This window comes from Balaenoptera ricei, chromosome 15, assembly GCF_028023285.1.
Source record: "Balaenoptera ricei isolate mBalRic1 chromosome 15, mBalRic1.hap2, whole genome shotgun sequence".
Classification (NCBI taxonomy): Eukaryota; Metazoa; Chordata; class Mammalia; order Artiodactyla; family Balaenopteridae; genus Balaenoptera; species Balaenoptera ricei.
Window position 1 is genome coordinate 44,659,958 of NC_082653.1, and position 15,051 is coordinate 44,675,008.

Below are 15,051 nucleotides of genomic sequence, written 5' to 3' on the forward strand. Positions count from 1 at the left end.
CCATACTGTTTTCCATAGTGCCTGCACCAATTTACGTTCCCAGTGTAGGAGGGTTCCCTCTTTTCCACATTCTCGCCAACATTTGTTATTTATGGTCTTTTTGATGATAGCCATTCTGACAGGTATGAGGTGACATCTCATTGTGGTTTTGATTTGCATTTCTCTGATGATTAGTGATTTTGAGCATCTTTTCATGTGCCTGTTGGCCATTTGTATATCTTCTTTGGAAAAATGATTATTCAGGTCTTCTGCCCATTTTCCAATCAGTTTTTTTTTTTTTTTGATACTGAGTTGTATGAGCTGTTTATATAGTTTGGATATTAACCCCTTATTGGTCGTATCATTTGCAAATATTTTCTCCAATTCAGTAGGTCTTGTCTTTTCGTTTTGTCAATGGTTTCCTTTGCTGTGCAAAAAAAGCTTTTAAGTTTAATTAGGTCCCATTTGTTTATTTTTTATTTTGTTTCCTTTGCCTTAAGAGAAAGATAAAAAAAAACTGCGAAAATTTATGTCAAAGAGTGTTCTGCCTATGTTTTCTTCTAGGAGTTTCATAGTATCTGGTCTTACAGTTAGGTCATTAATCCATTTTGAGTTTATTTTTGTACATGGTGTGAGGGAATGATCTAATTTCATTCTTCTACATGTAGCTGCCCAGTTTTCCCAGCACCACTTGTTGAAGAGACTGTCTTTTCCCCATTGCATATTGTTGCCTCCTATGTCCTAGATTAACTGCCCATTAAGTGGGTGTGTTTATTTCTGGGCTCTCTATTCTGTTCCACTGATCTATGTGTCTGTTTTTGTGCCAGTACCACACTGGTTTTTGTTAGCTTGTTTGTTTTTGTTTTTTTATTGGAGTATACTTGATTTACAATGTTGTGTTAGTTTCAGGGTGATTCAGTTATACATATATATATATTCTTTTTCAGACTCTTTTCCCTTATAGGTTATTACAGAATATTGACTAGAGGTTCCTGTGCTATACAGTAGGTCCCTGCTGATCATCTATTTTATATATAGTAATGTGTATATGTTAATCCCAAATTCCTAACTTATCCCTCCCCTACCCCCCTTACCCCTTTGTTAACCATAAGTTTGTTTTCTGTTTGTGAGTCTGTTTCCTTTTTGTAAATAAGTTCATTTGTATCATTTTTTTTTTAGGTTCCACATATAAGCGATATCATATGATATTTGTCTTTCTCTGTCTGACTTACTTCACTTAGTATGATAATCTCTAGGTCCATCCATGTTGCTGCAAATGGTATTATTTCATTCTTTTTTATGGCTGAGTAATATTCCATTGTATATATGTACCACATCTTCTTTATCCATTCATTAGTCAATGGACATTTAGGTTGCAGTATCATACTGTTTTGATGACTGTAGCTTTGTAGCTTTGTGACTGTAGTCACAGCGTGATACCTCCAGCTCTGTTCTTCTGGGAGAAAATATCTGCAAATCACATAGCTGGTAAGAGATCTGTATCAGGAATATATATATACAATTCAATAATAAAAAGACAGCCCAGTGGTAGGTTGGGTAAAGGATCTGCACAGACATTTCTACAAAGAAAATACAAATTGCCAATAAGCACATGAAAAGATGCCTAACATCATGAATCATAAGGGAAATGCAAATCAAAAGCACAATGAGATACCACTTCACATCCACTAGTACAACTATGATCGATAAGCCATCAGATAATAACAAATGGTTAGCAAGGATCTGAAAACTAGCTGATGAGAATGTAAAACGGTGCAGCTACTCTGGAAACCAGTCTGGCAGGTCCTCAGAAGTTAAACAGTTTACCATTTGGCCCAGCAATTCCACTCCTAGACATATACCCGAAAGAAACGAAACCCTGTGTCCACTAAAAGACTTGTATTTAATAGTCAAAAGGTGAAAACAACTCAAATGTCCACCAACTTATGAATGGATAAATAAATGTGGTATATCCATACAGTGGAATATTATTCGGCCATAAAAAGGAATCAAGTACTGATAAAGCTACAATGAGAATGAACCTAGAAAACATTATGCTAAATGAAAGAAGCCAGTCACGAAAGACCACATATTGTATGATTCCATTTATATGGAATATAGGTAAATCTACAGAAACAGAAAGTAGATTAGTAGTTGCTTAAGACAGGCGGACAGGGAGTTTAGGGTGGGTAACAGCTAAAAAGCGTGGGGTTTCTTTCTGGGGTAATGAAAATGTTATAAAACTGACTGTGGTGATGGTTGCACAACTCTGAATATACCCAAACCACTGAATAAGCTGTACACTTTAAATGGGTGAATTGTATGGTATCTGAATTTTATCCCAATAAATATTGTATGTAAGATAGAATACTTCCAGTTATAAAGGTGGTAGGCTAAAAATGTCTCTGCCCACTTCTCCCTAAAACTCACTGACCCTAGGAAAACAGAGGTGGAAACTGAGGGAGGCAGAACTCAGCCAGAAACTGCCCCTTGTACCACTTCACCACCAAGCTGCAGGGGAGGGACGAGGGTGACTGTCCACTGCTGGTCTCTGCCTTCTGAGGCCGATGAAAGGACAACGCACTTCACACTCACATGCGTGCACACTCACACACCCACACGTGTACATGCATTCAAATCCATAGCGCACACTCGCTCACACCTGTGTGCCCGTGCGTGCACACACACACACACACACATCACAAAACTGGGAACCAGGAGGGGCTGCTCCCTCCATGCTGCACACAGCAGGCCCTGCCCCATCATCCAGCTGCAAGCAACTGGCTCAGGAAGAATCCCCTCCACTCAGAGATGGAGCTCAGGGTCTACACCCTGAGAAGAAAAACAGAAGAGACAGGAAATACAACAGGCAAAGAACACCCAACATTTAGCAAGGGCCACATGAAATCCATAAACACAGACCCATCTAAGACATCAAGAAACACTGATAAGGTAACAAAGGGACTCAACTGAGCACGGGAAAGAAGTAAAATAAATAAGAGATAAAACCACCACAGAAATGGAGGGCAGCACTGAATGCAAAACAGCGGCACAGCTGAAAACAAAAAGCTGGCTGGAAAAGTGAGCAAAGTGAGGGAAAATCATGAAGAGGACTGGAGAGAAAAATACCCATACAGAAGACAAAGAATACTTAACATCTGCTTAATTAGTGTTCCCGAAGAAAGAAAATGAATAAAATGTTAAAAAAATTTTCAATATGTAATTTAAGAAAACTTTACATACATGTTAAATCTACAAATTGAAAGAACATGCTTACATACAAAAAAAATTCCAGTGTCCTTTAAATCACAAACACGTCGCAGTGTAACGAGTGGTTCTGCGGAGCTGCCCTCTGCTCCACCACCGTTGTCACTGCTGCTCACGGCCCATTGCTTCCTCCTGACTTTTCATCGTCCTGGACGCTATTTACTCTACACTTGAACTGATTTATTATTATATGGGGTTCCCATAGCACGGTACCACACCTCCCTCCAGATGGGGCTTAGTAATCAACGTGAAAACACACTGAGACGACAACACCCAGCTGTCCGAGAGTGTGAGTGAATGTTTTGAGCAGCCATTTCCTTCTAGGCACATATGAAGGCCATGCCTATTTCTGGGGTTCTCCCAAGAGGTTTTATGAAAAGTTGGCAGGGGACTTCCCTGGTGGTCCAGTGGTTAAGAATCTACCTTCTGGGACTTCCCTGGTGGCGCAGTGGTTAGGAATCCACCTGCCAATGCAGGGACACGGGTTCGAGCCCTGGTCCAGGAAGACCCCACATGCCACAGAGCAACTAAGCCTGTGCGTCACAACTACGGAGCCTGCGCTCTAGAGCCTGTGAGCCACAACTACTGAGCCCTTGTGCCATAACTACTGAAGCCCGCGTGCCTAGAGCCCGTGCTCCGCAATAAGAGAAGCCACCACAATGAGAAGCCCACGTATCGCAACGAAGAGTAGCCCCCGTTCGCCACAGCTAGAGAAAGCCCGCATGTAGCAATGAAGACCCAACGCAGACAAAAATAAATAAATTAATTAATTAATTAAAAAAAAAAAAAAAAAAAAAGAATCCACCTGCCAATGCAGGAAACACGGGTCCCAGCCCTGGTTCGGGAAGATCCCACATGCCGCGGAGCAACTAAGCCCGTGCACCACAACTACGGAGGCTGCGCTCTAGAGCCTGAGAGCCACAACTACTGAGCCCATGTGCCACAACTACTGAAACCTGCATACCTAGAGCCTGTGCTCTGCAACAAGAGAAGCCACTGCAATGAGAAGCCCGCTCGCTGCAACTAGAGAAAGCCCATACGCAGCAACGAAGACCCAAAGCAGCCAAAAATAAATAAATTTATTTAACAAAAAAAAAAAAAAAAAAAAAAAGAATCCGCCTTCCGCCTTCCAATGCACGAGACGCAGGTTCGATCCCTGGTCGGGGAACTAAGATCCCACATGCTGCTGGGCAACTAAGCCCGTGCGCTGCAACTACTGAGCCCATGCAGTCTGGAACCTGCGCACCACAACTAGAGAGAAGTCTGAGCACCACAATGAGAGATCCCGAGTGCCGCAACTAAGACCCAACACAGCCAAAAATAAATAAATATTATAAAAAAAAAAAGTTGGCAGGTCAGGGATATGATCAAGATGTTTTTATTTTGCCTTTAACTATAAGTATGTATTTTAAAAGTTGTAATTCGATCTTTCTGTTAAAGTTTCCAACTTTTAACTAGCACTATGAAAATAGCTTGATTATCTCTTTTTCTAAGAGACGGGTGCTGAGGGATAAAATGTTGGGCCCAGTCTTAAAGCCTCTGAATCTCATTTTCCTCCCAAGTTCAACATTGGGTGTCCAGGGTTCAGCTGTGTATTTAGTTCTGTAAACCTGCCCGGGCAGCCTCCTGCGGCATCCTGAACAAGAGGGCAGCGGGAGCAGCATGGCACCCAGGGTCCCCCCAGCACTGCCCACTCAGAAAGGACCGACCATGGTCAGCTCTGCGCCAGGCACCGCTGCAGGCTGTGCTGGGCTGGAGCTCTGGACTCAGGGTCTGTGCCTTGTTTTCTGTTGCTGTTTTTGACTGTGTGACTTGAGAACTTTTATTGTTTCCTCACACATGTTGATTTTGTTTTCCCCAGTTTCCTTAAGATGGTTCAGCGTGAAACCATCAAACTGAAGAAGGCGCTTGAGAAGCCGGCCAATGACATGCACAGATTTTGAACTACGCAGACTGGGTCCCATCCCGGCTCCTGCAGCGGCCGGTGGGGCGACCTGGTCACTTTATGTCTCTGGTAGCACCATGCCTACCTGGGACTCAGCAATGCTGGTCCCCTCACCTGGCCAGATTTTTCAGGGAGGGTTGTGGAACCTAAAGAACAGGGTGACAATTCTGGAAAAAAACCACCTGCAAAGGGCCAGCTCCTTGCCGGGCCCAAACTCTGCTGCTGCAGGCCCAAGGCCATCGCAGGCCCGGCCCAGCCCCTTCCTACCTCTCCAGCCCCTCCAGCCTCCCCGGCGCCATCTGTGCAACCTTGGACAGGGCTTCCCGGCTCAGGGGTGCCAATCGAGAACCAGATGTTCACCTGCTTGAGCCTGAGAACAGCAGGGATCCCTTAACCTTGCCACACAGCTCTGGGGGGCCATCTGCAGGCCTGAACTAGGTCACTGATCTTTCTTGCAGAGTCCCTTCTTTGCAATATGGCTGTAACAAGTGTTAAATGGCCTAGAGGCAGCCTTAATTTTTTTATAAATTGAGTTTATTTATTACATGCAAAGCCCACACCAACAGGTTACATCACAGAAAAGCATAAACAAAGCTCTTCAACACAGATGAAAATATGATCAACACAAACATTATACAACATATTAATCTCCTAAAGAATCTTAGGAGTTAATGAACTCTGTGAAAATGGAGTTTAATGTCAATAGGTAGAGCCTCATTTTGCTCTCTATACAACCAAGATTAATACATAGAATTGGACTTTCAGAGACCTCCAATTTCTTTTCCCTCTCCTAAAAGTGTGTTTAGAGTCCTTGTTTAACAGAAGGGTCTGAACACTCTGCAGGAAAAGGAAAGAAAGAACTTTCAACACTCAGGGCATCGAAGCACAGACTGGGGCAATCGACTTCACCATCAGCAAGAACCTGATTCTACAGGCAGATCCAGCCAGGAAGGTGTCCGCCTGCGCCAGGAACACGCAGCCTCACTCCTCGTCTATCAGATCCTGTCGGTGCCGCAGCGGCGTCTTAGCCCACGAGCTGCCCTCTCGCAGCACAGAGTGGCTCCCGCCAGACAGAGCGGGCCCTGACATGACACAGGGACACTGAGCACTGACCCAACACAGAAGTCAGCTCCGGTGGGCCCCCCAGCCTCTACAAAGGCACTGAGGCCACCTCCAGCCTGCCGCCCTGCCTGAGCAGCTCAGCGAGAGGAGGGCTGCTGGAGGGAGGGGCCCTTCCACCCCTGTCCTCACTGAGCATGTCCCCGCGTACACGCCACTGCGTCTGAGGGGCTTTTTGGAGGAAAGAGCTTTATAAAACCACTACTGTGCTTGTGTGAGGATGCTGAGCGTTATCTACCACACCTCTTACGGCCCAACCTATGAAGTCACACTCGCACTTTCTTTCAGAGCGAAGTGCCAGGGAACCTTGGCTTCCCCTAACTGGTGGGTTGTGTCTCAATGTGGACTACGAATTTCGTTCTTTATTTTAGGTACTGGTACCTAGGAGTAGAACACAGGTCTGTTTGCGCAAAGTCAACTTGGAAAATGTAAAATATGATAAAATTACAGTACTTTATCCCTGTAAAATCTACAGGGATTTTACACTCAGAGATCACTTAGTTCTGCAGGAAACAAATTCACTTTGTGCTACATGACGTCAGTGTCACAGTCCTCTGCCTTCCACCTTATGTGCTATTAAGCTCTACAAAGCGTCTACTCACCCCATCCCAGAGCCAGATAATCATGGAGGCCACCTTGTCCCTGACAGATAGCCAGAGCCTAATCAATTTAGAGTAAGTGATCTGGACCATGTCAAACTACACTCGTGACTCAGTGTTATAAGTCAGTGTTCTCAACAGAGCTACTTTCACCTTTAAAAAAAAAATGGTGTTTCACGGCTGAGAAAAGACACTCAGCTAAAACTGAAATTACATATAATTCCTACTCCAGAAGATCCTGTTGAAGGCATTGTTAACCAGACTTTTTTTTTTTTAACATCTTTATTGGAGTATAATTGCTTTACAATGTTGTGTTAGTTTCTGCTGTATAACAAAGTGAATCAGCTATATGTATACATATATCCCCACATCCCCTCCCTCTTGCGTCTCCCTCCCACCCTCCTTATCCCACTCCTCTAGGTGGTTGCAAAGCACTGAGCTGATCTCCCTGTGCTATGCAGCTGCTTCCCACTAGCTATCTATTTTACATTTGGTAGTGTATATATGTCAGTGTTGTTCTCTCACTTTGTCCCAGCTTACCCTTCCCCCTCCCTGTGTCCTCAAGTCCATTCTCTATGTCTGCATCTAAGTTCATGCCCCTAAATTCATGCCCCTAAGTTCATCAGAACCTTTTTTTTTTTTTTTAGATTCCATATATATGTGTTAGCATACGGTATTTGTTTTTCTCTTTCTGACTTATTTCACTCTGTATGACTGACTCTAGGTCCATCCACCTCACTACAAATAACTCAATTTCAGTTCTTTTCATGGCTGAGTAATATTCCATTGCATATATGTGCCACATCTTCTTTATCCATTCATCTGTTGATGGACACTTCGGTTGCTTCCATGTCCTGGCTACTGTAAACAGTGCTGCAATGAACATTGTGGTACATGCCTCTTTTTGAATTATGGTTTTCTCAGGGTATATGTATGACCAGTAGTGGGATTGCTGGGTCATATGGTAATTCTATTTTTAGTTTTTTAAGGGACGTCCATACTGTTCTCCATAGTGGCTGTATCAATTTACATTCCCACCAACAGTGCAAGAGTGTTCCCTTTTCTTCACACCCTCTCCAGCATTTACTGTTTGTAGATTTTTTAATGATGGCCATTCTGACTGGTGTGAGGCGATACCTCATGGTAGTTTTGATTTGCATTTCTCTAATGATTAGTGATGTGGAGCATCTTTTCAAGTGTTTGTTGGCAATTTATATATCTTCTTTGGAGAAATGTCTATTTAGATCTTCTGCCCATTTTTGATTGGGTTCTTTGTTTTTTTCATATTGAGCTACATAAGCTGCTTGTATGTTTTGGAGATTAATCCTTGGTCAGCTGCTTCATTTGCAAATATTTTCTCCCATTCTGAGGGTTGTCTTTTCATCTTGTTTATGGTTTCCTTTGCTGTGCAAAAGCTTTTAAGTTTCATTAGGTCCCATTTGTTTATTTTTGTTTTTGTTTCCATTTCTCTAGGAGGTGGGTCAAAAAGGACCTTGCTGTGATTTATATCATAGAGTGTTCTGCCTATGTTTTCCTCTAAGAGTTTTATAGTGTCTGGTCTTACATTTAGGTCTTTAATCCATTTTGAGTTTATTTTTGTGTATGGTGTTAGGAAGTGTTCTAATTTCATCCTTTTACATGTAGATGTCCAGTTTTCCCAGCACCACTTATTGAAGAAGCTGTCTTTCCTCCATTGTATACTCTTGCCTCCTTTATCAAAGATAAGGTGACCACAGGTGCATGGGTTTATCTCTGGGCTTTCTATCCTGTTCCATTGATCTATATTTGTTTTTGTGCCAGTACCATACTGTCTTGATTACTGTAGCTTTGTAGTATAGTCTGAAGTCCGGGAGACTGATTCCTCCAGCTCCGTTTTTCTTTCTCAAGATTGCTTTGGCTATTCGGGGTCTTTTGTGTTTCCATACAAATGGTGAAATTTTTTGTTCTAGTTCTGTGAAAAATGCCATTGGTAGTTTGATAGGGATTGCATTGAATCTGTAGATTGCTTTGGGTAGTATAGTCATTTTCACAATGTTGATTCTTCCGATCCAAGAACATGGTATATCTCTCCATCTGCTGGTATCATCTTTAATTTCTTTCATCAGTGTCTTATAGTTTTCTGCATACAGGTCTTTTGTCTCCTTAGGTAGCTTTATTCCTAGATATTTTATTCTTTTTGTTGCAATGGTAAATAGTAGTGTTTCCTTAATTTCTCTTTCAGATTTTTCATCATTAGTGTATAGGAATGCAAGAGATTTCTGTGCATTAATTTTGTATCCTGCTACTCTACCAAATTCATTGATTAGCTTTAGTAGTTTTCTGGTAGCATCTTTAGGATTCTCTATGTATAGTATCATGTCATCTGCAAACAGTGACAGTTTTACTTCTTCTTTTCTGATTTGGAGTCCTTTTATTTCTTTTTCTTCTCTGACTGCTGTGGCTAAAACTTCCAAAACTATGTTGAATAATAATGGTGAGAGTGGGCAACCTTGTCTTGTCCCTGATCTTAGAGGAAATTTAACCATACTTTTCAGTTGTCCAATTACCTTTCTAAATTTCTGTGTTCATTTCTCTTCCCTTCGCCATATCCTAAGAGCCCCATTCTCTACAAGGTAGAAAAGAGCCAGCTATCTGTTGCCTGCTGTTTACCTGCTTCATGTCTTAAAATGTGTGGGTTTCCATATGGGTTAGAGCCTGCTCTGTTTAATGGGCAGGAAAAAAGGAGGTATATCTGGAAAGATGTGTAAAGTTCTCTCAGTTTTCTTCCTTGTATTTCTTATCAGCAGCACAGCTGACAAGGCTGAGTAAGGTCTGCGGGTGACAACACCGTGTTGGTGTGAACACCCTGAGTTTTTTCCAAATGCTCTGGTGGTATAAGGGAATCTCCTTGATTTTCCGAGTCACACATTTGAGTTTTCAGGGGGAAAGGGGTATCAAGTCTAAAACTTACTTTCAAATGGTTCACAGAAAAAATGTATTTATACAGAGAGAAAGACATAACAAACGTGTTAAAAATGTTTCATGTTTGGGGAATCCAGATAAAGAGCATATGGGAATTCTTTGTAACATTCTTGCAACTTGTAAAAGTCTGAAATCACATAAAATAAACGTTTAAAAAATCATCTGTAAAGGGCTAGGATGCAGAAATGAGATCAGTTACAATATTTCATAAAGATACAAAGGGTTAGCCATCCACAGCACCTGGGTATAAGTCAGGGTTCCCCAGAGAAACAGAATCAACAGGATATATACACAGAGATTTATTTTAAGGAATTGGGTCACATAATCATGGGGGTCCAAGACCAAAATCTGCTGGGGTGAGCCTGCAGGCTGAAGACCCAAGAAGGAGCGGCATTTGGAGTCCAAAGGCCTTCTGCTGGAAAATTCCTTCTGGCTGGGGAGGGATGCGGAGAGGAAGAGCGGGGAGGTGGGTGTGGTGGGGGTATCAGTCTTTGTTCTGTTCAGGCCTTCAACTGATTAGAGGCCCATCTACATTACGGAGGGTAATCTACTCTCCTCAAAATCCACTGACTTTAATGTTAATCTCATCTAGAAAACACCTTCACACAAACAACCAGAATAATATCTGACCAAATATCTGGGCACCATAGCCCAGCCAAGTTGGCACACAAAATTAACCATCACAGCCTGCAGGAGCAGAGGCTAGACTGTCTTCTAAGAAAAATCACGGCACACACCCAAAGCTTCCTAATCTCATAAATGACGGCTTCAGCCTACCTTCCATTTGGCAAGCTGTCAGGGTAATCAGCAACACGAAACATCTGCCCCGCCCCAGCTTCTGGCCAGAGAAAGTAACTCTGAGCTCTCTGCTATCAGGGAAGCTTGCCCATGGGATACAAGGTCAACTTCACACAGATGAGGGCAAACACATCAGAACAGTTAAGTGGGTCAAAAAGATCCCAGCGCTGGACCCACTCCTGCCTAATTAAAACAAAATTTCAGAAGTAGGGGTTGTGTGCAGCCAAGGCAACAAAAAACTGCTCTAGATCATCTTCCTTTAACTCCCAGATCCAGCCAACCATAAGATTAATTGTATTCATCATGATTATCTTACTAGAAATATTTAGGACAGCAGTTTGGACCCAGTGGTAGAGCTCCTTTCCTTAGTCCACCAGTATGGTTATGCCAAGAGCTCATGGGGAAGAGCCATGGTAAACTGGCCAGTCCATCCACTGCAGGGATGCAATCAGGCCAGCTGTCCACATCGTACAACGTCTGCTTTAAAGACCCATGGAAGAAATCTCGCACCTGCTCATTCTAGAATTTACTGCAGAGATTCCATGACTCCCATAACTGGGCATGATCTGCAATCTGCTTTGGTTGCCAGAACTTACATCTGCATTTTGTGTCCTGACCGTGCATCTGAACTTAACCCACCTTCCTACCCTTACTGTCTTGCCCCAACTTTCTCTTTGAGGTCTTCTATGAAGTTGAAACTTTTGCAGCATATCTTGCTTGAGCATTCTCAAATTCTTTTTGGATGGAATGTTAATATAAACTGGAAACATTTTATCAGCAAACACAAAGCTACAATGTTTTAGAACGGCAAGGTACTCAGGGATGGATTACCTAGCTTGACCTTCCTTATTTTAAAGATGAAGAAACTGAGACCAAGGAAGGTTAAGAAATCCACCCAAGCCCAAGGGTCAAATAGGCCAAACGGTAAAGCCAGGACTTGAGGAGCCTGGATTTGTGTGAGCCATCCCTCACCACCCAGCTCTTTTCCGTCCCTGAGTTTGCAGTGGAGTCCTGACCTTGCCATCACTTCAGAGACTCCTGGAGCCGTCTTTAGAACTAAGCCTGCCTCCTGCCAAGAGCAGACTTCTTAATTTTAGCCAGATTCTTTGACTTGCTGATTTGCCAGGCAGCTTACTTGAAAACTCTTCCTCTGAGCACTGAGCTTCAACTGTTTCTACTATTACCAAAAATAGAGCGCTTGAGAGTTATGAAACAATAGGTGCAGCACAGCACTATACTATTTTGTGTAATAAAAACAAATGTTTCTACCTGCACAGAAAAAGAGATGTGGAACACAAGATGTTTGTAGCATTTACAGTGCTACCACTAGGTGGTGAGATTACAGTTAATTTTTTCCTTTTGGCTTATCTGTGTTTTCTAATTTTTTCTCCAATAATCACAAGGACTTGCATAACTGTTTTAAAGTAAATAAAAATATTAAATAAAAGCACTTTAACTTATTGTTTAGATCGTCAGGCTGCCTAAGTCTGCAGTGCAGTGGTACACATCCTTGAAGCCGTTCTTAGGCTGGGGATGTGGCTCTGCAGGATTATTACTGGGAGACCTTCCACGTCCTCTCAGCTCTGATCCTCCTGGGGCTTGTTTCTTGTCCGTTACAAGCAAACATGTAACTTTTGCAGAAAAAGGAGATGATGAGCTTATTTTCAACATGAATTAGCCAGACTGAAGCACTCAAATTCCAAGTTTCCACTTTCAAATGACCTTCCTATCCAGGACAAGCAAACAACCTTCCATTTACAGGCTGTGTGGCTTTAAAGAAGAGAAAGGTTTACACCTATAGCCACATAGCAATCAGTGAGGATCAGCAAACCTGTTTTGTTAGAGGGATTTAATCCTGTTCATGAAAGGTTATTTCCGTAATCCCTGAGCCCATCACTAGCCTTTTCAGGATCTAAATATAGATGAACACTCTAATGGGACCCCACGGTGTTTCGGTGTGTTCTGGTCCAGCTGCAGGGAAATACCCTTGAATGTGCTGTCAGAGATGTACCTTGTCACCTGCTACATGAATAACAATGATATTGCAAATCAGAGCTCTGCCATCAGCAGGGAATTCTGGGGGAGCCACTGCCTGTTGGCCAGTTTCCCTGGCAAAGTCATCCCAAGCCCTTGTTGAAATAACCTGTTTCTGCCATTTGGTGCCACTTCTTTCTTCACTGTCTTGCATACTAAATATGAAGATCCTAGTTGGTATTCTAACAAATCTGTCCTTTTTACCACCTCTCTTTTAGAAAAAAAGAGTGCCCCAGAATAAGTTTGGAAAAGCAACCAATCTCAGACTTAGCAATTATTAAACATTTAACGCCCTACAAAAATACTGTAAATTACTATCAACAAAGCAACTGCCCAGTGCTCAGGTGTACACTGCACGTCAAATCCTTGCAAATTGGCTTCAGGCCTGCAAGTGTGTCCTTTCCTCACCAGTTTTCACTCTACATTAGTATAGTAGAAAGGATAAAACTCTCCATGGTCAAGAGGAAAAAAACAAAAACAAAAAACCAAACAAACAAAACTGGTAGCAGGGGCCTGGCCAAGCCCATACCCATCAAACTGAAAACTACCAGTTTGGAGAATCATATTTACTGACTTGGAAAGCTGCTAAAAAAGCTACAAATGTTGATGAATGAAACAGAAGAGCCACAAAATTGTATATACAACATGCTTTTTAAAAGTGTGCATATATATTCAAGAACAGGAAAAGGTGTAGAAGGACATGCACCTATAGTTTAACACAGTTAATAACGGAGGTGATAACCAAATTTTCTCTCGTGTATTTTGTACTTTTCAACCATAAACCTACATGTGTGTAAAATGTAAAAAGAATAAACAATTCCTTAACGTTGGCCAACCTTAAGCTAAGTGAAGCTCTTCAAGGTAGGTGTGAGCACCTGGAAGGCAGAGCCTATCACTGCGGGCTCCTTCTCCTCAGCAGGCTTCCCAGTGACGCCCCCCATCTCTGCCCGCCCGGACAGCAGGCCCCAACCGCAGGGCTCCAGGCCACCCAGTACGGGAAGTTAGGGTTAGGCGACGCCGTGTGCGGGGATGCCTCACCCGGTGGTCTCTCCTCAACTAGGGGGAGGGGGGGGGTCGCTCCCCATCTCAGAGGGCTCTCTTCACCTTGGGGGGGGGTCTCTCCTCACCGGGGGTCCCTCCCCACCCGGAGGGCGGTCTCTCCCCATCTCGGGGGAAGGTCCCTCCTCACCGGGGGTCTCTCCCCACCCCGGTGCCGCCTCACCTTGGGGTCGCGCTCGTAGTAGTGCTGCTGCGTGCGGATCCAGCGGCCCACCAGGTGGTCTCGCACCGTGTGCGCCAGCGCCAGGTAGTAGTCGCGGCGCGTGGCCACGTTGCGGTCCTTGACGAGCGTGAAGTGCAGGTGCCGGTTGAAGCTCTTCCGCACCTCGGCCACGTCGCCCAGCCCCGCCAGCCCGCGCACGCTGATCTGCTTCCGCCTCTCGCCGTCTGTCAGCGGCTTCGACATCGCGCCGGCAGTCCGAGGAGGACGAGGAGGGTAAGATGAGCCGCGGAGACACACCCGCACGGAGGATGCTGCAGCTTCGCCGGCTGCCAGGCCGCGCCTGCGCACTACGCTGCGGCGGCGAGGAAGGGAGGTGCTGAGGGTGCGCCTGCGCGCTGCGCCGGACCACATGAGGGGCGGGGCCTGAGGAAGGGCGGGGTCGCAGGGTGGGAGGGGCCTCCTGGAGGGGCCGTGCACTTACCCCTGGGTGAAGGAGTATTGCTGAGTTTCTCAACTTGCAGAGCTGAGGATGAGGTCCTGGGCTTGTGGCCCATTCCTGCCAGCAACCCTCTTCATGTCCACTCCCTGAGACAGTGTCTCCTCCTGCTCCTCCCCCTCTCTAAAGCTGCTCATCTGGTTCCTACCTACAGGTCCTCATCTGGGGCCCTCTTGCTCACTCTCACCAGCAGCCCTCTGGTCTACACCCACTAGCACCACCGCTGCTGTTCCCCAGGGCCGTCTTCGGGTCCCTGGCTTCAGTGTTGCTCCCACTGCTCCTCCCTGATCCTATCTTGGCCTCTGGGGTCTCTGCATCAAGGAGAGTCCTTACAGGTTGGTTTAACATTGAAAAACTGGCAGTATTCACTGAAGCTAAACACCTACTTCTGACCCAGCAATTCTAGTCCAAAGAAAATACCCAACAGAAATGAATGCTTATACCAACTAAAAGGCATGTACAGAAATGCTCATAATATTCAAATATTCAAAATAGTCCCAAACTGGAAACCACACAAATGCCCATCAATGCTGGACTGATAAATAAACTGTGGCATATTCCCACAGTTGCATAGTCCCCAGCCGGGAGAATGATCGACCACATCCAATACGCAGACGAACAATGCTGAGTG

At 44.2% G+C, this 15,051-nt stretch overlaps 1 protein-coding gene across 1 annotated transcript in view; it reads right to left on the bottom strand.

Moving 5' to 3' along the window:
- PYGB (glycogen phosphorylase B) overlaps positions 1–14,276 on the bottom strand; it is a 59,242-nt gene extending 44,966 nt beyond the window's left edge. The window contains exon 1 of the mRNA XM_059897652.1: positions 13,925–14,276. Coding sequence (XP_059753635.1) covers positions 13,925–14,167 — 243 coding nt within the window. The 5' untranslated portion in view covers positions 14,168–14,276. The remainder of the gene's footprint in view (positions 1–13,924) is intronic.
- Positions 14,277–15,051: the final 775 nt, after the last annotated feature.